The 26,178-nt window shown below is 37.2% G+C and overlaps 1 protein-coding gene across 1 annotated transcript in view; it reads left to right on the top strand.

The window, feature by feature from the left end:
• LOC140163668 (sialate:O-sulfotransferase 2-like) overlaps window positions 1-26,178 on the top strand; it is a 148,288-nt gene extending 122,110 nt beyond the window's left edge. The window contains exons 6-10 of the mRNA XM_072186983.1: window positions 11,280-11,452; window positions 14,717-14,894; window positions 21,615-21,782; window positions 22,283-22,486; window positions 22,987-26,178. Coding sequence (XP_072043084.1) covers window positions 11,280-11,452; window positions 14,717-14,894; window positions 21,615-21,782; window positions 22,283-22,486; window positions 22,987-23,354 — 1,091 coding nt within the window. The 3' untranslated portion in view covers window positions 23,355-26,178. The remainder of the gene's footprint in view (window positions 1-11,279; window positions 11,453-14,716; window positions 14,895-21,614; window positions 21,783-22,282; window positions 22,487-22,986) is intronic.

Genomic DNA, 26,178 nt, shown 5'->3' with positions numbered 1-26,178 from the left:
AAGTGTAAGAGTACTTTTTCAAATATTTCATTATCATTCCCATTCATTCCGCAATACTCTCGTTCATTCCAAAAAGTAACAACAAAAACAAAATCCATAGGGATTAAAAGAAACAAATTTTTTTTTTAAAAAGTAAGATCTTCCGTTTTATTTCACCGTTAAGCAGCAACCAACAATAGCATTCAACAACAAAAGTAACCCTTTCATACATCTTTCAATTGAAATATCACCAAACGTTCAACAACAGTTAATCTGCAGGGCAAGAGGATAAAAACACATTCACTCAATAAAAGGTCTGAAATCGTCAACATATTATGACAGCACGGTGCCCTGGGATTTGGACTTACTAACGTTTTTCCCCCAACGTGGATATATCTTTATTCTCATGATTTTCACAAGCGGAGAGCAGGGAATCGTATAATATAATCGATGGCAAATAATGGTGCAGAAATAAATGGATGCATATTGTCAAAGTGTGTATTGTAAATTGGGAGACGTATACGCTATTATGATGTGAGGATTACATGATAAAGATGTATCCTTCATGTGATTGTTATTATTTAAATGAAAATAAGTGCTGTTGGAATTGACTTAAGTATAAAAACAATAACATTAAAACAGGTGGTATCCGATTGGGAGCATTAAGCGATTTCCGGTCTAACATAAACTTCTTTTCTGTTTCTTTCTAGATTCAGAAATGTCAGGTTTTTCGCTCCATTATCAGATTTGTTCTGTCTCTTTCTCTTCCATTCTCTCTCGCTCAACGTATTGATGATGCGATGAAGCTAAATGAGTCCGATGTCGATCAAAATCAAAATTCAATTTTCAATTTCAGTATATGAGCCGTTCTCGGGCCTTTAGTTGACTGAAAACCCCATCATAATTAGACTTCCAGATCCAGGGATATGGCCATTTTAGTGTTGCTCAGAACAATAAAATACAAAGAAATTTAAATGCTATTATTAGCTATATCTTAAAATCTATAATTCTGACATTGGACTCATTTTGCTTGATCACATCTTTTTCTCGGTTTTGTTTCTCCGCTGTATTTTCCTTCTCTGTTTAAATCCGTACCCGTTTGCTCCATCTCTATGTTTTTGTTATTGTTTTGTTATTGTTTTTTGTTTTTTTGTTCAGTGTTTGTTCATTTATATCGGTGTATTATCGGCGTTAAACATTCTATTACCATTTTTGAGCATTATATTTTTCTATCATACGTAGGTATATGCTTCTACTACATTGTGTTTGTGGCTCTCGAACCTACTTTATTTTTGAAAACAAAAACTAAACACAAATTGTTATAAAAAGGAAGTATTGCAGTCAATGTTCAAACAAAATTATTTATTGTAATGCACCAAGACATAAAACCACCAAACCGCCTAACTCATATCACACGAACTCTTCGATTTTTTAAGAAAAGTATTAATTTACGTGATTGAGTGTCGAAAAATCGATCTTTTTACTATAATTTTAATTAGATATGGCTTTCAAAATAACGTTATCGTCTCCTGATTGTTATTGAAATTGCTGAGAGAAACTTGCTTACTGGTATTTTCACCAGCGAAGAAATGTAATGAAAGATTCAAATCTGGTGTGTTATATCTGCGCGACGTTTTCCTGAAATTCATTCGTAGTTTCTCCGTTGCTCTTATATTGTGTAAGAAAATAAGATCTATTCAGTTCTATAGTTCATACTTCGATCATCAGCGAAAAGCGGTTGGCCAATGAACTTAATCATACTTTCCTACACAAGATGTAAACCTCGATCTCATCCAGTCCGCGACCGTTCGCTTAAATCAAGCAACTCGAACTATGAATTATGATTTGTAGATAATAACGAAGACTCATTTATCTCGCCAGGGATCGCTTATAAGGAAACGTGTGGAGGTCACTGTGTGATAGGTTGACGGCGATGAAAATTATCAACTTGACTAGCGCTTCCTTTTCCCTATAATGTAGCTTTCAAATTATGTTACGGATAAATATAAAAACTTTCTTTTTGCAAGAACATTATACAAGAGCATTTTGAGAATAAGAATAGTAAATTAAGGTAATGTTTCTTTTGTAAATCAACAATGAGCAATAGTTATTACCAAGTTTTGGAACAGCACAACCTGATGATTAGCCCGGTCCTACTTCATATCCTCTTAACTTCCCTTTTGGGTCCGATAAGGTGTTTGCTTTATACAGGGTGTCCCAGAATGATTTATACCGTGTTTGAACAAAATATCAAAAATATATAGTCAACAGTGTATCTAATTTTAATAAGTGCAATACAATGCCACACATGTCTCCTACTTATCCTGTGACTTTCATGGAAATAGCTTGATTCGTTTTGGCGTGACATTGCTATTACTGAAAATGGACAAAAACTGTATACCCAGGGAGCAAACCCCCATATTTTGATGCAAACTGACTTGGCAAGATATAAAAACGTGTCCTATATAGATGGATTCTATGGACTATAGGCCACATCCCTAGGGTGGACACGTTTTGAAATCAGCTGCACAGGGGGTGTTATGGGGGGTCAAAGTTTGCCCCCCGAAAACCCATTTTTGCAGCGTAGGCCTAATACTTAATGTAATACACTAAATGTGACAAAATCACCTTTATTTTGCACAAAGATTATTAAAATTATGCCATACATTTGAATGGACTGGGCCACCATGTTGGTATGTGTGTGGGGGGGTGGGGCTGGATAATGGGGGGTATCTGCGCATATATGGCATGTGTGGTATCATATTTCGTTAAATTTTGCAGTCAATACACTACTCTGATGTGCTGTTTCAATTCTTTCCATGTTTCTGACATAGATATTTAGCTTGATCCTCTTAATCTTCACGATTTAGGCTCCTGTTTACTGTAGATTTTTACCACCTTTCTATCCTGAATACCCTCTGCCTAGTAACAGAGATATACTTATCAAAACCAGTCCTCCCAGCTATAGCCATTATAGAGCCTAATGTAGCAATGCAGCACCATATCTGCGTCTCTCAGTAAATTGCTCACCTCTCTCTCTCTCTATGACCAAAGTAAGCGCATGGACCCTGAGTTTGAGCCCTTACTCAGTCCTCAGTACGGTACCCCTAATGCCCCCCTGGGACTCCCTGACTCCTAATCATTCATACCTCTAACAGAAAGATGTAACTGCATTCCTTGAACCTCAATAAGTCTATTCCCAAACCCATGACCGTCCCTGCGGTCATCTTCAAGTAAACCCATATCCGTTCCCCCCTACCCAATGCCCACTACCCCTTACCCTGTTCCTGGTACCCAATCCTGGGTCCCGTAACTCCATCCCCAACTCCGTACCTATTCCCTGGGACCTCTAAAACCAACTATTGGAAATTTAACTCCATTTCAGGAATCCCTAATTCCGTCCCTGATACCCAACCCATTCCTGGGACCCTAACCCCATCTTCATTACCTGTAACCCCATACCCGGTTCCTCTTATCCAATGTCGGTACCCCTTACACCATTCCTAGTACCCCTCTAAACCTTTACACTATATATCTGGCACCTGTGGGACCTTTAACTCCATTCCTGAAATCCCTAACTACTTCCACGAGACCCATGACATGTCCCTGGGACCCAAAGCCCATCTTTGGTAGCTGGGTAACCGTCCCTGGTATCATAACCCCATCTTCAGTACATGTAAGCACATATCCGTTTCCCCTACCTAATAATACCCCTTCCCCATTCTGGTACCCATTACACCAACCCTGGGACCCCTAACTCCATCCCCTGTACACCCTATATATTTCTGGGACCTTTAACCTCCATTCCTGAACAACTAAGACCCATGGCACGTCCCTGGGACCCTAAGCCCATCTTCGGTACCTGTAACCCCAAATCCGGTTTCCCTTACCAAATGCCCGGTACCCATTTCCCCGACCATGGGAGCAATACGTTCCCAGGACCCTTACCCTATCCACGGGACCTTTAACATGATTGCGACCTCTAACCTTATTCCTGGAACCCATAACTGCCGGGTCCCCTAACCATGTCCCTGTTGTACCTTTTGCACTAGTGTCCCCTAAGCCCCATCTCCGGTACCCCTAAACATGCCTTTCGTATTCCCAACTCCATCCTCAGTCCACCTAACTCTGTCCCGGTACCCATTACCCAACCATGGGACGTCTAACTCCATCCTTAGTGCCCCTAACCTTATCCCTGGGTCCCCTAACCCCCCTAACATCAACTATGGGACTATCCCCATTCCTGGAACCCCTAACTCCGTGCACTGAACCCCTAACATTGGTACCCCAAACCCCATTGCTGATCCCATAATCCCATACCTGGATCCCTTAACCCTTCACCTGGACCCATAAACTATTGTCCCGTGACCCTTGTTACACTTTACCCTGTCTTTGGTACAACTGACCCCTTTCCTGGTACTCCTAAAACATCCTTGGACTTTATCAGTGGACGAGACATTACCAGCTACCCTTTCTTCATCGGAAAACCTACATGGTTAGAGAATAGCAAGACTGTTCCACTGGATCATCTTGCTAGTTTTGCAGAGGCTGACCACAACCTGACATATGACGACATAGATCAGGCAGTAGTTCATTTCAGTCTTATTCTAGCAATGGCATCGCCCAGTGTAATAGTCTTACAGAGCTCAGGGCTCACGAATTTCTGAAGATTGATACTACTAACTTAAAGAGATTACCGCCAACCAAGGATGCATTTCGCCTTCACCTGGAAGATGCAGCATATGCATGCATCATAGACAAATACAGTAAACATCGTTTTCCTCCCAGATCCCAAAAATCCCAGGATCCCACGGATGGACTTTTTATCGTAGTTCCACAAGTAATGAGAAATCCACCATGGCCACCAAATGTATCAAAAGGAACCAACTGCTCCTGCAGGAAAGGGTACCAAAGAAACTGCAAGTGTTCAAAAGCATCTAGACGCTGCAATATCGGCTGTATCTGCAGAGGACATCCTGATACCTGTAGTCGAGCAAAGCTGCAAGAAGACTCGGAAAGGGAACTGGCAGGTGAAATGGAGTCAAGTGATGAAAAAGAAAGTGGATCTGAAGAAGACATCCAATGGGGTATTAGAGGTACCATTGCAGAAACATTCCACTGAAATAGCTAGAAGTCTTAAGGCACCTTTGCATTTTCTAGTATTCTAGATAGGGACAGTAATAATATACGGTACACAATATAGCCTCATTAACGTTTCAATCATTCGTCAATATATAGTATAGGCCTATATGTACACCTTAAATTAAGTGTAACTCTTTTGCAGGATGATAAATTGACAAAACCAACACCACCTTCAGTGTTTGAAATTAAATTTCCTTTCATTTGACACCAAACACAATATACTTTGAGCAACAATTACTAAAACGGACCCCCCACACACGTGACCCCCCTGTTGTAGGCCCCGTGCAGAAGATTTTTTTACGTGTCCACCCTAGGGGTGTTTATTTGACCCTACTAAACTGTTTGACACCCATGAGGTTTTTATATCTTCCCAATGCAGGTGGACCATCTCTGCTCCCTGGGTAGTATGTGTGTAATGGCATCATAACACATGGATCCTTTGTCACCATCGTCCAGCCGCACTGTGCAATATATTGGAGAAATCCTACATTCTTTGATAGGAAATACACCAAATTTGGCACAGATGTAGAGCTACCATGCTAAATAATTCTTGATATGGGATTAAGTGAAACATCTCAATATGACATCAGATATTTAGGTTGAAAAAAATACTTTTTATGTGATTTTTACCACAATTTTTACCCAAAAAATGTCATTATTACAGAGGATATAACTTCCTCAAGGATCCTCCGCAGTAAATTTTAATCTTCTTTGTTACGTAGCTGTGGGTTTGCCCATATATAAATGCATGCTGTGACACTAAGGACGAACCTTCTCTATACTTTTATGAAAAATCCATCTCTGCCGGCATTTCAAATGATGAAACTCGCACACCTCAATAATTGTCTTCAAAACTGCCGCCAAAGTAAGAATAGTTTAAGGTCACTCAAGCGTTGCAAATCCTTTATTCCATACAATGATTGCTTCGTAACGTCATAAATAATCGATAGATATCGACTATTTAGTAGAAGCAAGAACAGGACACAGCAATATACTGCATAACATTACTTTGTGCTGAACGGTTAGTAATTTTACAGATTTTCAAAATAGGTTGCTTTGTCAAAACTTGTAATTTACCATTTTTACGCAATCCTCTCTAACTTCTCCTAGAAACGTCCAATTTTTAAAATCTAAAAAATCTGAGAAAGCTAAATATATGTTGAAATTAAAATGTAAAACAATATGACCAATAGAAATGCTCTTCATACCTAATAAAATTCCATCTTTTTCGGTATAAATCATTCTGGGACACCCTGTATATTTCATTCAATAAACAATAAAGTATTAAAATGTGACCTCGATTAATATTAAGATAATAGGCATCGTACTTGCTCAAGAAATAGAGGTGTACATTAAAAGAGTCAACTTTTCGATCCAATATGTCTTCTAGAATATGAATCCCAGAACAACGCCTAATGTGACCTTTGACCTCTATAGAGCAACATGTGATCTAATGACACACTGTAGGCATCAAGAAATTTCTATCAAAAAGGCAACAGCTAAAAAAAAATGGATACACATAAATAACAGCGGGCTCTTCTCTTGGATTTGGATAAAGTTTTAGAATATTGGCTGTTACCTTATGAAATGTATCTTTCACAGTCAAGGATATGGTGCATTTATTGGATATGTGTACATTATCAGAACATACCTTTGGTAGATATCCTGGTTCAGCCTGAATGACTTCATTGGGCGATAATTATGATAGTACGATTGTAAGATTTTTACAGTGCAGTGCAATCATTGTCCTAGGTGGGTATTATTTGTGACCCATCACATCGAAACAGACCACCTCGCGGCAGAAATGAAAATGGAGATTTAAACACTATTATAAACTGCTGCTTTTTAGCTTGAAAATGACACCTTACTTGTTGAAATCAGATACAGTAAAAATGTTTTATGAGGCAAAACAAGCTCAGAATTCTTTTTATTTTCCTTATATTTTTCCATCTTCTTTCATTGTTATCTGCCAATGAAGCTAGCCGCGAAGTGGTCTGTTTCGATGTGATGGGTCACATTTATACTCCTAATCCATATTTGCACTCTCCTGAACTGTATGCAAAACAAGACGTTATACTCCAGAGAACAGTATGCATCTCATGTTTATTACCAGGTTATATACTACCTATAATATGGGGTGAATCTTATTGCATTTATGAACCAAGTATACAGATCCTGACATGCTGATTAAGAAACTAATAAAAGAATCACAAAAATACAAGGATTTGATATTGCCGACTGATGAGTTATCTTCTGTGACGAAGCATATTATGATCTGTCAACAAACCACCTGCTCCCACAATATCACTTAAGTTGCTATGATACACGATACGCGATTGTGATATAACCAATGAGCTACGTCGTATCGTGTTGATGTTGGACTAACAATCCTGTTGATTGGTCACACTCGCTCGTCTCTAAAGCGAAAATACTTGTATAAACTGAGCCTGATGATTTAGTTTATATGGGACAACACGAAAAGGAATACGCTCATGTATCTATTACCCGATAGTACGTTTCTTCCAGCCATTGTGATTAGCAGCGAGCCTTAGTACGACATCAGTGAAAATCTTATTTCACCCCTAAGTTGTTCTGATTACCCAGTCTGATACTTTATTTGTAGTGTTTTATTCTAGGTTTTTGGATGCTATGTTTGTGATATTCGGGAACAGATTACATACAGTGTCATGCGTATTACACGATTCATGTTCAAAGCAAGGTGAACAACCCTGCCGAATTTAGCCCATTAACTCACTGAGCACTACCTGCCGATCTAACATGTTCTCTGATTGGTCAATTACATGATATCTTCATTGTAATCAGAATGGAGCTTTGCAAATAATTCACCACATTTTTTTTTGCGTGATGAGATTTTTCTAACAATTTTACTGATTGGTCCAATTGATAATGAAAACTTCTTTTTGACCAATCGGCAGGTAGTTCTCATGAACCAAAATACCGAAAAATCAACAATAATTTGCAACAAGACGTTTGCAGTAATGAATGTATGTGTTACAGATTAGATTTAGAAACAATCGGTATGACTCCTCATACACATTTCTATCATTATAAGATAATGCTCATGCATCGTAGACAATGCTAATATTTTGCAAGCTTACGAGAGTGAGATCTTGTGTGGCTGTAGTTACAATTATTTCTTACAGGGATTAAATAGTACAACATTTTGAAACATTTTTACTCATAAAATTGATGTTGATCGGAGGGCAATCGTGTATTACTTTACTTTTCATAACAATTTTATGTCAAAGTAAAAAGGTGTTTTTCTTAATGGACAAGTAGATCCGTTTAAACTGGCTCAATTTTCAGTTGCCTAAAATGTTAACTCAAGAACTTGCATTCTACATCTCGACAAATACTTCAAACACGGATACACGTGGGGATCTTACTATAGCTAATAAACTGTGATATCTCATAGCAATTGTCTGCGTCGCAACGTGGCCAGAGTGGCTGTTGCCTGAGAGAAGACTACCGAACGATTCTCGCGGGAACCGGGACGACGGTACTTAGCGCGCTTAAGTCCCCCTGTGGTGACAGTTACGCTATTTACAATCGTGTACTTCAAATGGAGAATGACTGCAACAAGTCCTGTAGGTTTGCATTTTTCACAAGATAATGTGACACATTAGAGGAGGGAACTTGGGTAAATACCGCGTGGGATACGAGCAAGCATAATAGCAAAGTGTTAAATCAGAAGTAAAACTTTCTTGAGTTGCTAAATTTATTGTTTAATTTACAAAGGGCTGCGAAGTCAGTATACAAAATACTGCAGGCCTTTTAAACATGATAGATAGCTGATAGATTGTGATAGCTAATGTTCAAATATTCCACAACCTTTGAAAGACATACCAGTACCAATACACCGTTGACGTTAAGTTAAAGAACTAATTTGTTCAATCTGAAGTTCATAGCAAAGATGTGCATTCATTTGTAGTGCAAATGAGATAATTGTTATCTCAATCATTCGTCGTTGTATTCTTTGCATGTATTCAAGAAAAATCTAAAAATGACCTCTTCAAATGTGCTTAGAATAAATTACCTTTGGTGAATCATGTTTTTGTTACTTTGCTGTAAATATATTTTGGTCTATAATGTATTTGTCAGCTTTGAAATAGGCTATCCTAGTAGATGGCGCATAAATTAATGTTAAGAAGTTCAGTTTCAGTTATTAGTTTTCAAAATATGTAAATTGGCACAAATGTTAGAACAGTCGGGGGAATCGAGACCCGTGCGCCCCCACCCCCACCTCAACTTTCGAAAACATACGCACGGTACTAGGAACACCCTGTACTTGCAACGGTGACTTATCAGGCGTTCATAATGTATATAAATGATGGACAATTCTAGTTGCAAATATGGCGACTTACCGTGGATTAAATTGATTACCAGAACATTCGTTGGTATTATTTTTCAATGTACAACCTTTAAGCTGCCTCATCCTGTCTGCAGCTACGGTCGAATAGCTAGATTGTACACACAGATGAAAATCTCCTAGTCATCATATATCTTCAATACTAGGACTCTTAAATGATCAGCAAGGGATTTGACTCGACAAATTACGACTTACATTACGGTGTTAGACACGAGTGAATAGATCGTAATAACAACAAAACATGTATGGGAGGACATTTTTGTGTTTGTAGGATTCTGATGTAGAATACTTTTCAGGAGGAAATTTAGATTCCTTCATCATGGTGAAACTTTTGTTGGGTTGTAAAATATCGGTCAAATTCAGAATGTAGCTTTTTGGATATAATGATGATCAATGCTACTTCAAATATGACGACATACAGTTGATTGAATCGATTACCAGAACCGTTTCTCTTGTGCTTTGATTTATTCTGGTTTACCTTCAATTCCTCGTCAGAGTTATGCCCTTGAAATTACAAATTCAGCAGAAATACAAGCTTAAGGTGGTACTAAACCCCCTGATAAATTTTGTGACTAATTTTGCATTTTTCTCAAAAAATAACTACACACTGGAAACAAAAGTTACGTATCATTATAGGGGCAAGGAATCCAATTACTTCATTGAAATTTCAGTGATTCAAGACAAGTGGTTCATTATATATGTTAAGAAATGAGGTACATTCTAACGGTACCTCTTTTCTTATCATAAATAACGCACCGCTTATCTTGAGTCAATGAAATTCCAGTGTAGTAACTGGATTTCTTGCCCCCATAACTTTTGTTACCAGTGTGTTAGTATTTATGGAGAAAAATGCAAAAATAGTCACACATTTATCAAGGGGTGTAGTACCACCTTAAAGAATAAAAATGACAATCTTGCTGGGTATTACTATGCAATCTACAAACTGGCCATGCCTTTAGCTATGGTCGACATAATACATGCATGTAGAATCTCCAAGCCATCATATCTTCAATACTAGGACTCTTAAATGATCAGCAAGGGATTTGACTCGACAAATTTCGACTTACATTACGGTGTTAGACACGAATGAGCAGACTAAAAGATCAACCAGACAGGTGCGCGGAGGAAATAATGTTGTACTGCTAGGCTATTGTGTAGAATAGTTGCTCATGGAATTTATAAGCTGTGTTTTGAAGTCAACGTGGTGGGAACTTTAAATGGGGGTAATGCATTGCTTACCAAAATTGTTTGATTTAGAATGTAATTGTTTATATTTACTATACGATGAAGTAAAAGGAGGGAGGAATGTCTGCACGAGAATGTGATGTAACCGCCAATTGAGCATTTACTCGTGAAGGTTATTGGAAAAATTAATCCAGTTAATGATATACGCACTAATAGAATTTCATGTTGCTGAACATTTTAAATTTTCCAATAAATCACCACTCACTGTGGACGTTTCAAAGTCTAGCAGACTTCTTTCTCAACACTATTGTTGTTATGACGCTGAGCAACCATATCATCAAAACAAAAGATCGTCACAGCAACAATAGTGCCCGCAATAGTGTTGAGAAAGAAGTCTGCTAGACTTTGAAACGTCCACAGTGAGTGCTGATTTATTGGACTAGAAATATGAAATCTCATTGATTTGTGTGTTATGTGTTTTAACGGTTACAAAATTATCTGCAGCCAGCAAGAGGACATTTTTCCTAACCTGTACTTATCTTAAGGAATGAAACATTTTGCCTTTTATGCTTCTTTTATGCAGATCAACTCAAAGAAGGAGACACCAGTAGTAGCCAATCACCAGGCGGAATAGCAGATGGCTTCCGAGCATGCGCAATTAGACCAGAAGGAAGTGCGCAGATTTTTAGCAACGGTTACACTCTTGTTGAAAACACCATGACCGTATCAAAATGTGTTGGTGCGTGCACACAGAAGGTAAATACTATTAGTTATCCCCTGTTTGTTCATGCAATACAAAAACTATCATTTATTGATTTTAAGAAAGCATTCGATACAATACATAGAGGGAAAATGGTCAAAATACTCAAGGCATATGGACTACCCACCATAATTGTGAAAGCCATAGAAGACACCTACCAGAACACAAGAGCTAAAGTTGTGACTCCTGATGGAAAAACAGAGGAATTCAACATCCTTGCAGGAGTTCTACAAGGGGACACTCTTGCTCCTTATCTTTTTATAATTGTGTTAGACTATTGCATGATATCTGCTATAGATGGTAAAGAAGAGAATCTAGGCTTTACAACAAATCCCAGATGCAGTAGAAGGGATGGACCGCTATGTGTTACTGACTTGGACTTTGCTGACGATATAGCATTAATATCTGATACTGCCAGTCAAGCTCAGGAGCTACTGGAAATCATAGAGAAAGCTGCTTTAGGTCTGCATATGAATACCAAAAAGACTAAATGCTTGGTATTCAATCAACAGACTGAAGTGGATGTAAGAACTGCAGATGGAACCAGTTTGGAAGTTGTAAAATACTTCAAATATCTTGGAGCCTGGATCAGAAGCAGCGAGCAGAACATCAAAACAAGGAAAGCACTGGCATGGAGGGCATGTAATAAGCTCACTAAAATCTGGAAATCCCATCTTCCAAGGCAGATTAAAGTCAAGCTATTCCAAGCAACAGTAGAAAGCATCCTGCTCTATGGTTCAGAAACATGGACAGTGACAACTAAGATCAACTACAATTTGCTGGTCACTGTTTAAGAAGTACAGGGCAGGTGGTGTCAGAACTAGTGTTGTGGAGACCCAGTCACGGCAAAAGAAGTGTGGGCGACCGAGCAAGACCTATGTAGATCTTCTGTGTGAGGACACTGGAGAGGAACCAAACGAAATCCGTAGCTGCATATAGGACAGACACATCTGGAGAGCCATCGTAGGAGTCCGATAGAAGTCGACCGAGTGAGTGAGTGAGTGAGTGAGTGATCACTGGTTTGAGGTCGTATCACACTTAGCCAATGTTAAAGATTGTCATTAGAATTGTTTTACCATAATCTGCTTTACATTTAACTTTTTTTGTCCCGACAATTATACAATGAGTTAAATTATAACTTACATTCCTTAGAATGTAATGATGTAGCTTGTATACTAGCGGTGTGTATGTTGATTGAATTGTTGTAAAATAAGCAAAGAATTGCTTTCTTTATTCAAAAGAACTACTTTTCATAGTATAAAACTACTTTTCATAGTATAAAACTGATGTTAAGAAGAAACTGTGATAGCTGCAAGGAAAATGATGCAGTATCATGGCATTGGGAACTTGATATTTATTTCGCCATCGCGCATTTAATAAAATCCCGTTTGATATAGTACCGTCCTGTATCATCATGACAAACAAACAACCGACACTCTATAATAGGTTATCAGCATGATGCATTTGAAATACACCATAATAAAAAGCATTTCAATCTTTTCACAGGCAAAGTTCTTTAACCTCATTGCATTGGAACACTCATTAATTAACCTTTGAAAGTGTTGTACTCATCCTCCGTAACTTGGGGTCAACTTTGTAGCTATGAAGGTCATTTGACTATGACATTGGGAATGAGACAATCTAGGCACATAGTGGTATAGATACATCATTCTAACTCCTGATCAGATGTTCCTTGACACAGGATGAACTGACCCGAATGCTCTTTTTTGTGACACTAGAACACACTTTTTGAGTCAGAGCTGACCACATTATCCTAGAAAGATGATATTTGCAGTATTTATGTCAGATTGTTTACAAAAGTTCTGGTGTACAAATCCAAAAGTATTTCGGTATAAGATGTTAAAACATACCTCAATGACGTTTCGTACTACATCGTAGTACTTTCTCAAATTGACTGATCATTTCTCCACTCCTCGTTTGTTTCCTGTTGGAACTCGACGTTGGTGGCGTTTTAGAGTATAGTAATTGGTCGTAAATGTGGGGTAGGAAGTGGTTTCCCTCGTCTCGGTTGAATGTGTTGAACTTTTGTAAATAATGTATTATGGACAATCCTGATGAATTTATTTATGGATTTATGTCAGATGTAAATATGTCAGAGTCAATAAACTAAGAACAGAAAGTGAGATAGAGGGAAGAGAGAATGGGATTGGAAGGGTGGAGGGCACGTAAAAGCCCTTTTTAGCTTTAGGTTTAATATATAACCGTCTACCTCTTCCTGTGTATACGACAAATAAGCTCACATAAGCTGTCTTTTTAGACTATCTGAAAAATGCTCGTCACATAACATAATAAATATTACAGCATTTCTTGCTACACTTCATGCTACCCATAATACCAGTGTAGATAAAATGGGTATTATGTTCGGCGCATATTTCCTGAAACATATCCGAAAGCCACAAACTCTTAATTCTACTAAGTCCACATTAAAAAATTCAATCTGGATCTTCTGGATATACACCCCCAAATATTATGATGAGTTTACCATACCAATATCGTGATGACGGTGTATTTTTATTGTATTACGAAGCGATTTGATGGGGTTGTGGTGTGCTATGATAACATTTTCTCTACCCAGTGTTTCATTACATTTAAATTAACTTGAATACTCGAGTATAAAATTGTTGTCATGGTGCCTGCAGCGATACTAACATTCAGCACAGTAGCATCATAAAATAATCATGTTTTTTCGCAATATTGGTGCTTCATACGTGTTGTAGCAATAATTGAAATTCGTATGATTAGTTAAATCAGATTTAGGATAATAATAAGAGTCCTATATTTTCCACTTCAATAACACACCTTATTTGTATGTATTTTGTGTTTCTCGTAATGGGTATATTGCAACATGTATTCGGAGACAAAAATGAAAATAAAAAGGCATGTATTTGTATCATCACAGTTGAAGAACTCATTCTGCACTTCCTCCAACAGCCATTGACACGAAAATCATGTTGTTTGTGACAATATGCTAAAACAACAGTTTTTCCCATTCTTCAAATGTTACTATTTCTATCAACAATTATATTTGTTTGCAATGTAAAATTCCGCCATAAATGTCATGAAAGTGCAGTGTATTAAACTATGATGATGATGTTTTGGTCGCTTTCAAGTCTTATTCCTATTTATGCCATAATATTATCTCTATGAAAAGTATCAAAGTAAGCCCAATTTTGAGACTTTACGCGATTGTACGTGGCAACACTCGATTTAATGTGGCATCATTTTGCTTGTTCACGTAGGATTTTCCCATGGCTGCTCTTGGGCGTGGTCGTGAATGTCATTGTGGATATCTACAGCACACTTTTACACTTCGTGATACGGCCCCGACGGAGAAATGTAACGTGCCTTGTGGTGGTGCTGCCGAATATTATTGCGGCGGAGAGGGATATCTTTCTGTCTATCAAACATCCGTAGAAGGTTAGTGCTTTTTAACCCTCTCCTACAAGATGAAACAAAGGTGATATTCAAGAACAAACTCAAAAATACACCAACATATAATATAATCAACACTCACAGCTAGGTGCAACAAATCAGCATAATCCCCTAGTAAGTAAAGGATCGTTCAACATTGCCATCATTTTCAGAGGGGTCGGAAAAATGAACGCTTTGTACATAAACATTGTGTGACGGTGACGTAATGAACAAGCCCTTTACTTGCTAGAATATTAACTTACTGTGGAGTAACGCTGATTTGGTGTACCTAGCGGAAAGTGGTTTGAATTTGCTCCTCTAAATGGTCAGGGAAATATTAACGAAACAATATTATTTCATAGGTTCAAATATTGCTTAACTAGCTTTGAAAACCACAAAGCAATTAGTCTGTTTAATAGTTTGTTCTTTATTGTTGTGAGCTGTATAATATTTGTAAAACCTTAATACTATTTGAAATCATTGAAATCATATTTCTTTGATACTTTCAGGAATTGCTTTTGTCGTAAATGAACTCTAAAATCATATCGTATAGGCTACCCACAATATTATTAGTTTTAGATTCACGTTTTTATTTTCGTTATGATTCGAATCAGCAACTACGTAGTGACCTAATCAGTACAATCCAGTGATGTTATTGTAAGCAACCAAGGCATTGACTGATTGCCCCAAAGTATTGTCACAGTAAGATAATAACACATGAAATTAGCTTCAATTCTACAATAGGTAAATAATTGATTAGATCTATAGGATCTCATCACAATATTGACTCAATACCATCTGCAAACAGCAAACATCTAAGTAAGCAGACGAGATTTATATATTCCCTATCTGTGCGCAAGTGATGAGCAGACGACAAAATGCGCGCGCAAAAACACATTACAAAATTATCAAAAAATTGTATTGTTTACATTTTGTGTGACTATATATGAGATGTATCGGATAAAGTATTCAATTGAATAAATTAAATGCATATGTTAGAGACAGTGGTTCTTTAAAAAGCCCACTGATGGAATTATGAAATTGACGACGTGTTCATACATTGAACTTTATCTAGCCACCGGCGTATTATTAGCAGAATAAACCTGAGCATATAATCAATATTCCTGCCCCAAGTTCAATATAAATTGGCCTGGCTTGAGTTTCATTAATAATCCCGATCGAAGGGATTTTTTTGCAATGCTGCACTGAATTTATGAAAATATTCTTCGATTAATTTGGAAAAGAAACGGTTCCAAATGCTGCAGATCTGTGGCAGCTGTTTACAGGGTGTATCAACAAAAAGGATATTTTTTAGTGTATCAGGTGCACACACAGGTGTGTGGGCATTATAATTATAGTAAAATAAAGGAGACAATCCTATAAACAGTGATCGGAGTGGCAATCTCTCTTTCATTGGCGATTGGGCCAGACTCGTCCTGTATTATTGCTATAAAGGGATCGCTACACCTCCTACACAAGCCTCAGCACACTTTATAGGTTATCACTGACCACAACAGCCCCATATCACATATCCACAAACCATTAAGCAACAACACAGTGACTTGCATCTAAGAAGCTCGCGTACACCCTAGACTTTCCACAATTGACCTTTGCAACCAGGATCAGCTCTCCGAGTTTTGTACGGGTTACAACGAGACAACTAGCAGTAAGTGCCTTGTCCAGGGGAATTTCAAGCTAACTCAAACTTACACGAGAGCATACTAAGTAATGCCAAGATTCGAACCTGCAGCCTCTCGCACCATAGTCGAACGCCTTATCGATTGAGCTAACTTGACTGCTTCAGTCGATTGTGCTAACTTGACTACCACAAAACCAACTGTCTTCTATTTGGAAGCGATTTAATCTGTTGATGTTACCCGTTGTTGTTTCCTATGAAATGTCCTCAATAACAAAGATGATGTAGTCTGTTTTGTGATGTGAACGCCTCATTTTTCTTTTCAATGTCAATTACCCCACTGGCATACGTGCAAAGCTTGCAACACTTTTGGGTTGTATACATTTTCCCAAAGTAATCAAGCGTGTTTGTATGTCTGCAAACTTAATTAACACGATTCGTAAGTCAGTGTGATGTGACTGTTGTTGCGTGCTAACCATGAATCTCTTTGAAGCCAGACTATGTCCTGCCCTAGCATGTCTAATGTATGGCAATATGCATTACAAGGATAAGAGGCACATGGATTGTTAATAAAAGGGCTCAGTAGTTTAATGGACACAATATTTGTAGAAGTAATAAAACCACGCAACCAAAATTCCGATTCATTGCACAAATTGAGAGTAGGGCCAAAAGCCTGTTAAATTTAAATGGTCATAAACCTGCTTTAGGACTTTGATACTAAATCCAACCAAAATTATTTTCCGCTTGAATCCGAGTTGGTGCTGTTACATAAACCTTGGTACTGATTTGGGAAGTAATCAAGAGGTTTGTTCCCCAAGTTTGCAAGGAGGACATCAAGTAGGAAGTTAATTGTTATCAGGGTGTATCCAAATGTCTTGGTACCCATCAGATTGGGTAATTGGCAATAGCTTCAATATACAACATTGGATCCTCTGAAATGCCAATGATGTCATCCGTTTGATGACCTTTCAATAAATGTCACCTAACAAAGATGATGTAGTCTGTTTTTTGTTGTGAACTTGTCCATAATCACTGGAAACTTTTACAATCATTTTGATACACTGATCCATACATAGTGTCAATCAGCATTATCTCACTTTTGGCTCCGATACATTTATAAAGACAAAAGTCGTGTTTGTATGTCTGCAAATTTAATTAAACGATTCGTTTAGTCAGTGTAATGTGCTGTTGTTGCGTGCTAAAATGACCATCTTTTTTCGCCAGACTATGTCCTGCCCTAGCATGTCTTTATATGGCAATATGCTTACAAGATATACAGTCTCTATGTATTGTTAATAAAACTGCAGTTTTTTAATGTGACACAAATTTTATTTTGCCCCCCCCCGACCCAAAAGCTGGCTACGCCCCAATTATAATTCATTGCCAAAAAAAAGCAAATTGTATATCCAAATGTTCCCAAGTTATGTTCAAATTTAAATGTCAGAAATCTTTGATACAAATCAACCAAAATGAAAACTCAATTCCCGCTTTAATCCGAGTTGGAGCTGTTACATAAACCTTGGTACTGATTTGGGAAGTAATCAAGAGGTTTGTTCCCCAGGTTTGCAAGGAGGATATCAAGTAGGAATTAATTGTTATCCATGCATAGTGTCAATCAGCATTATCTCAATTGGCGAAAGTGTTCACTAATTTAAACCTTACGAAAAAATACAGGCTTTAGCTAATATCAACATAATGTTTAAGGTTGGTCTGAAAGTGTTATGAAAACTTTCAGCCTTTGTAACTGTCGTGATTTTTGCATACAGAATATAAAAGATACATTTTTAGAATGGAAATGACTTGATATTCTGAGCAGGGGCGTTTGGCCAGCTTTTTTGGTGAAAATCAAAAACGGGTTTTTGGCCCAAATTCCGGGGCACAGACAAAATAATTGTTTACAGCATACAATAATAGACACTTTGTCATTGAACTTTTAAAAAGGCGATAAAAATATCTGGGACCGATTTTCATTTTTTTTAATTTTTCGACCAACTTCACCAAAAAAATTTATCTTTACAAATTTTTATTTTTTGGACACTATTTTGGCTCATGATCGGACTGAATTTCGGTAGAAAAGGGCTCCTTTGCCCATTTTAGAAATATTTCCCTCCTGATTTTCTATTTTTTTTTTTCCACCTTTTTTTTTTGTCAGAGGGTACTTTTTCTTTCAATTGATAATAATGGAATCTGAGAAAAGTGACAATGTTCGTCGTTTCGCACAAGCACGGAAGTGATCGACGAATGCAACAATTTTCCATTGCAACTTCCCATTTTTGCAGCAGTTTAACACTTTAACCCTGACAAATCGGGGAAACTGCGAACAATTAAATGTCATTAATTTAAATGTTATCATTAAAAGCATTTAAATAATTAATTTATCTAATGTCAACATTTTTTGGGTTTGATTTCATTGATAAAATATTTTAGATTACATATTTAACTAACACCTTTTTATTGGGTACTTCCCAATATCAGATAATAATGTCCCAAATCAGAAAAGTGTCCCAATGTTTGTCAATCTCGGCGCAATGCCGATTTGACAAATTAACAAGGTAAACATCAAGACACACCACAAAACAGGCTTAATTGTGCAGCGAGTATGTGTTACATATTTATAGGTTAAAATCAAGATGCATTATGGGATATGATCAAATAGAGAATTCGGTTACATCGCCCTCTACAGTCAGTATAATACAAAGGACGGTTTTATATTTATCTGGGATTCGTCAGTATGAGAAATGCATATCGTAGAATCTCGTATAGGGTATTAATAAAGCTTACTCAAAAATTTAATAGGAACCATATAAGTATAAATTTTTACGCCATGATCAAACTTAAAATTCTTAAAGAATATTAAACATGAATGCTAAAAGTTTGTCTTGGCCGGGAAAGATCCCATAGCATGTTTATGAACTACAATAACGCGGCAATACAGTAGACACCGTGTTAGGTAATTTGATTTAAGGATGTTGTACCCTTATAATAACAACAGAATCGGTTATTTGATGTGTTTCGTGATCAACAATGTAAAAAAATCACGGGAGCCGTTGTGAGAATGCAAGGACGATATTAATAATCTACGCGCACCTTAATTATCCATGTATTGCCATCCCCGTCAGAATATTACACACAATCCAATACACACATAATAATTAAGTCACACATTACTATAAATATTCGTAAATTTTAAAAATGGTAAATGTCCTCAGCTAAATTCAGAATGCACGGTAAAATATGTATTACAAGGAATTCAACCGCGATTGGGTTTCCTTGACGAAATAAGACGTACGCTGCGGATTTTTAGTTAAGGCTAAACTGAACAAATATAGCTCCTGCCACCCCACTCGCCTTCTAGAAGATTATCTATTCAATACCATTCTACTGTGAAACCCCCAACAATGAATGAAGCTGACATGAAAGTCGAAATATTGTGAAACGGCATTTCGCAAACTCATTGACGTGATAATAGCCATTAGGTTGATAGTGAAGCGTCCACAAAAAACACTTACGATGAATGTATGTGATTTCCCGTTGCTGCTATGATCATTCTTGGACAACAATGTTTCTGCCACTTTCCATGATGATTTACGGTGTATTTATTACGTCATCAAGTGAAAAACATGGCACGTATAAGGCGTATATATTTCAGCCCTTTAGCTTGTCTAGACTCGTGAATTAAATGGTACGTCCTCAAAAGTGTTAAATTTCATCAGAATTTCCTGTTTTAACATTTCGAATATTTTAGAAATACGCAAGAGGATAATGATGAATTCATTATTATAGCGGTAGTCATTTTAGTTAAAGGATTTTGTGATCAAGCATATGACATTGAGATCAAAAAAGTATTCCCAAAATGTCGGTGATTCAGATAGCGTTTGCATTATGCATGAAGCGCGTAACTGCTCCTAACCTGAGTTTAATTGTCGTTCTGGTGCACGAACATTGAATCGGTTTTTGCAAAACGAATTAATCTGCAGCGTACATAAACATTATGTAAGAGGTTTCCAGTGATATAAAAATCTCAACTTTTTTTGAAAAGTGGGGGATGAGGTTGGATCACGAAATGCCCTTTAAGTATTTTGGTCAAAGCATGACCGTTGAGACGATGATCTGTATAGCGATGTTTCAAATTGGTTTTAAAGGCCCTAACTGCAATTATTCCGCATAATCGGTTTTACATAGTCTGCAGCGATTGAAAAAGCAACATAACTTGTTGCAATTTAAATAAGCAAAAATGATAATTCTGCAAAATTGGTGGTGTGCAATTTATAATCGATGCATTCTAAAAGCATATTAGTAGCAAAAATAACATAATAGGTTTGTGCACATGTATAGGATGCATTCTAAAGTATATTAGTAGCCTGACATATTAGCGTTTAATTTTGGCGATCAGATCCAACCTATGAGGACGTGCGAGATGCATAACTGGCAGGGAAATTATGTACCTGCAATCACGGACAAAATGGTTTGGAACACTTTGATACGGGTACATCAAACAAGATTCCCGTTCCCCGGTCAATGTTGTCAGTTGTTCATTTGGCCATGCATTCCTAGAGACACCCAACATTGATTGTGGGGCAGGGGAGAGTTGTAGTAGTAAGGAGGGTTCAAACTTCATACCAAAAAGCGAAATTTTAATACGGTTTCAAACAGTCCTACTTTTACACAGGTGTTTCAACTACTTTTGAACGGGATAGTGATTGCTGTAAAGTTCTTATCCAAATGATAGACTGGTCCTATGTTTGAGCCCGAAATGGATTGGCAGCCCAATGTACTGTTGAGAACGTGATCTCCTATTGTTGAGCTTCATAGTCATTATAATGGTCAGGCGACATTGATAAGCCCGAACTTTAATGACAGCCTTAAACACGGAATAAGTTCCGGATTTGTCATGGAATGATACTACTTGATTGTATGTAAAAAGATATGCTTGTCAGTTTAACAAGTAGAGACTTGTCTTTTGGCCAGTGACCAAGCACTCATCCACTCATCTTAACTTTTTGGAGTAACAAGGGAGGGTGAAGAAGCTGTGGATCAGGAAGTGCCCTTTACCTAATTTGTTTTCTAATATCCACTTTGTCTTATTATAGATCGTCGCTGCACCGAGAACATCCAACTAAGGCCTAGCGGTACATTTCCCATGGTCGCTTTGGCTAGTTTCCCAGGATCAGGCAACACTTGGGTGCGTTACCTTATTGAAAGGGCAACAGGTTATTATACAGGGAGCTACTACGACGATGGCGATCTCTATAAGAAAGGTGAGTACACTATTGAGTTCACGAATTGCTCAATAGACATTTACCATGGAGTAATTACTGGAGGAGACACTCCCTAATTTGTATGTGACTTAAAATTACCCATTTTGTCTGTCTATTTGATCGTTATGATGACTTCCTCTTATCTCTGTTCCTATTGATAACCCCTTATCTTTTTAATAAATGGTAAAGTAAAGTATCATGGTGATTATGACAAATGTCGTTTGAATCATTTTAAACTTATTCATTGCATCTCTACATGCACACTGAATTAACGCCCTGCGGGGCAACCCCGAAAATCCGAAATACCCCGGATCGACTCGGACTGAAATCGGATTGGATTAAAAATCTTTCAAATTTTACGGAACGGGGCATATACATGTATGATATATCCCCTATATTTATGCCCTCGCTTTGTAAAACGAATCTGTTGCAGTTAAAGTACATGCCCTATTAACTGTTGACGTGGTATTTTGTTTAAAATATATATTTCGTCATTTCAGGTTTCCGAGGTGAACGTGAGCCGTGGACAAAAGGAACTACAGTTGTGGTTAAAACGCATAGATTTGACGAGGAACATGTCAAAGCATTTGATAGCGCTATTATAATTGTCCGAGATCCATACAAAGCAATAATATCTGAACATAACAGAAAATTCGGTGGTCACACGGGCTATGCCCCGGAAGCACAATACAAGAAAGGCACTGGTAAGAACACAATCGTATAGGAATGTAATTTTTTTTAATAAATTTACTTCATTACTTCATTACTTCTCGTTAACGATACGGTTCAACACTTTATCTAAAAAATATTGACTGATGTGGAAACCCAACATTTAAAGAAAAAGAATTAAACATGGATGTAAATCTGTTCCATCAAGTAACACTCAGCCCTAACCGATACCAACCCAATTCTTACCCTAAGCTGTTAGCTACGATAACCCTGATCTGAAATCTAATCCTACAAGACAATCTAACTACATGAAAATAAGGCGCACCCTCCGTAGAGGGCGCCCAAAAACTATTTTGGCCATTTTGCACTATAAGAACTGTGTACCTATCAATATAACTTATTATTGGAGTTTTGGGGTCATTATCCTGTTTGTATAATTCTAAATCATAGTGAGTTGTATTTATAACGTATATTTTCATATAGAATTGCAGATATATGTTCATATTTACATTTTTCCGGATTTTCTTTTCCCCAGAATGGATCGACTTTGTTACTGGCAAATCTCGCGCATGGGCAAACACGGCTATCAACTTTCTACAGTACAGCAAAAAAGTACTGGTCATATATTACGAAGACTTACAAACAGATTTATATGATAATCTAGTGAAAATCCTAGATTTTTTAGGTCTACCCGTAGACGAAGACAGATTATTGTGTGTTGTTGGAAATCCGCTTGGTAAATTCAAAAGACCGACAGATAAACGGAAGCAATTGACTTTCGATCCATATACTGAAGAAATGAAAGAATTTATCACTTTATATGTCAAAGGCGTCTCAATGGCGTTGAAATTGAAAAATCAAAGACATTTACCAGCTCAATATGATCCGAAAATGGAGCTTTGACGAGGAACGGGCACGTCATCGGTGGTCACTAGATGAATACCTGTATATAGATATCTGTATGACACATTCCGCCTTGAAGTATTTTTACAATTTTATACCTTGATAGATGCTGACCATTTTGTGATGTGCTTGTAGCAGTGGGTGTACGACGCGATTCAATGGGAAATTCCATTTACAGTCCACACTACCCCTGTGGAAGATTTTGGAAATATCTCCCAAAGGGGGAGTGTGAATTTCAAAGGAAATAAACTCTTTAGCAGCTCCATTTGAAGCACATCCTCCCTCAATGGAAGATTCAGGTTGAATTATCATAGGGTGTATGAATTGCAAATGGAGCTGCCTAATGTGTTCATTCCATGATCCATTTGAAATTTATACTCCCTCTGTGGAAGATATTTCCAAAATTTAAATGGAATAACCCACTGATCGTCTGCAGAGTGTGATTTTTTTCCTTCATAATGATAATTCAACAAGTTCCAAGTGATGTTTGTTGTGTAAATGCTGTGATGTTTTTATAAAATGAAATCAGAATTATCAATTTGGAATATGTCAATATTTTGAAGTAGAACATATCATGTAATTAAACATCGATGTGTGTAAAAAAATATGTCAATTATTCATAGTCAATTTACATTGCCCTATATGATGTCGCCAAACGTATTCATCATATATTCCAGTAGCTCGATGTTTCTCATTATTTTGCTAATGCTATTTTGATGGGATATAAGCCACGCAACATCAGACTTTGCAAATTCATTTATCGATGTTAAACTACTGCGGCTTAGACAAGTGATGGCCCGTAACCCTTTATTCATTGTATCTGTCTTCATCGGAGCAGCAGGCAATTGATGCAGAATAGTATGTGCTACAAAATCCCTTCCTCGTATAGAGCACCTTTTGGAGTTAGCTTCGTCGATTCGTTTTCAGAAACGATAATTGCAACATTACCGATAATGGGGCCACTACTACACAAAAGACGGAAAAAAGAAGCATTGTTGCACAATTTTGCAACGGTGTCGAGTGCACAGTGCACATACACGTGTTTAATACCGTAACAATTTGGTTTACCCAAATGGTTACTGCGACCATTGGCGCAATTAAACACAATACACTCTTTTGTGATGTACATTCACGTCTATAACTGTATATTCACCACCATGACTATCAAAATTCGTATCTACACACACACACACAAACAAATAATGTGCAATCAATTATACAAAATCAGGTATATTATCCAAATGCTGTGATTTCGAACATATGACATGAATTACTTATTTGTTTTACAAGAATTATCCGTACTATTTATTAAAAGCGTAATTTATATTCCAATGGCTAGCGAAAAACCGGCTTATACCCATACCGTTTTTATTGCTTTTTTTTTTTATTCAGCTGCTTATAGCATGTATAGCTTTATTTTTTCCAATGACTTGGCTTGTACTACTTAACAACACATGAAGTAAGCGCCCACCTCATTGGTTACTTATAAATCACACGTTTATAGATAGTGAACCACTTGCAAAATTGCTTTCTTGAAATGGGATGCTGTATCCCATGGGTCAGAACAAGCAGCAAATTATATACCAGTATATTGGCGTGACATACTACATACTGGGTGGTGTGCTTTCTTTGTTTATTTTAGCATCGAACATAGTATTCACCTGTTCATCGTTTCTGCACACACTCGACCAGCTCAACATGCTCAGTGACGGTCTGCGCATCGTTGATGACGTAGTGTCGAGTTCTTTCAAAGAAAAATGGTGAATTGCAGTGCAAAGAGCAACATTATTACATTTGGTCTGGGCTTATCGTTGTGACAAAATTTATTTTGAATTCAATTTGCCAGTCAATACAAGGTTTCGTTTATTGTGTTGCAACTGCTTGTTGGTAACATTTTGCCTCGCCCCTCCCAAACATATCATACATTGCTGGAACATATTGAAAACTAGATGTACTTAAATGTCCGCTGAATGTGGACCCATGGTAAAGAAAAAATAACCAAAATAAGGTAGTAGAACTTGCAACTAATACCAAGTGATATTGTCAATCATTCCACGTAGAAACTGGGTCTTCCCAAATTTATAAACTGGGCGTAGAGATCCGGAAGATTCTATTGCATGATTCTAAATAGGTGATCGAAGAGTTTTAATCAAGTTAGTTTTAAATACCCATGCACAATTGCGCTCAGTATGTTGTTATAGCATATTCAACCCATCGTGGAATGTTTTTTCCAACAAATCCAGGCTGCCGGTGAATCATCTGTACCTAGGCTTTAGCGTGATATGCATGATCGCCCGGTAGCTTGAATTTGTTTGAAAAAAAGTTACACGATGGGTTGAATCTGCTGTAATTACAGCCAAAACCATGCCAAAAGTTTCAATTTTCGAACTCGCAATCATCAGAGCATAAAACGTTGCACAATTCAGCATCGCAGTATTGTAATACTTGTTATCAATTTTTGTTCGCATATTGTGTGAATATTGTCTCTATACAGATCCTGTTTTCTGAAAATATTGTAATTAAGATATTGAAATATAAATTGTATTCATGTTTATAAAACAACTTATTTGAAATGATATTGAATAGAGAAGAATATGTACTGTATAATTTGGAACCAAAGATACCTATTGTATAATTTTGATTTTGTCTTTACATTTGGGTTTCTTGTAATTATTCCTTATCACTAACTGCCTTTGAGAATCTACAATGTATTATTGAAATTTGTTGATGTTATTGTTGATGTTGATGATGATGGTGTTGGTGATGATGATGATGATGATGATGATGATGATGGTGTTGATTGTGGTGATGTTGAAAATCATGA

The sequence above is a fragment of the Amphiura filiformis genome, chromosome 11 (genome assembly GCF_039555335.1).
Source record: "Amphiura filiformis chromosome 11, Afil_fr2py, whole genome shotgun sequence".
In the NCBI taxonomy this organism is placed as follows: Eukaryota; Metazoa; Echinodermata; class Ophiuroidea; order Amphilepidida; family Amphiuridae; genus Amphiura; species Amphiura filiformis.
Note: the sequence above shows the minus strand (reverse complement) of the source record. Positions and strands in the feature narration are given on the sequence as shown.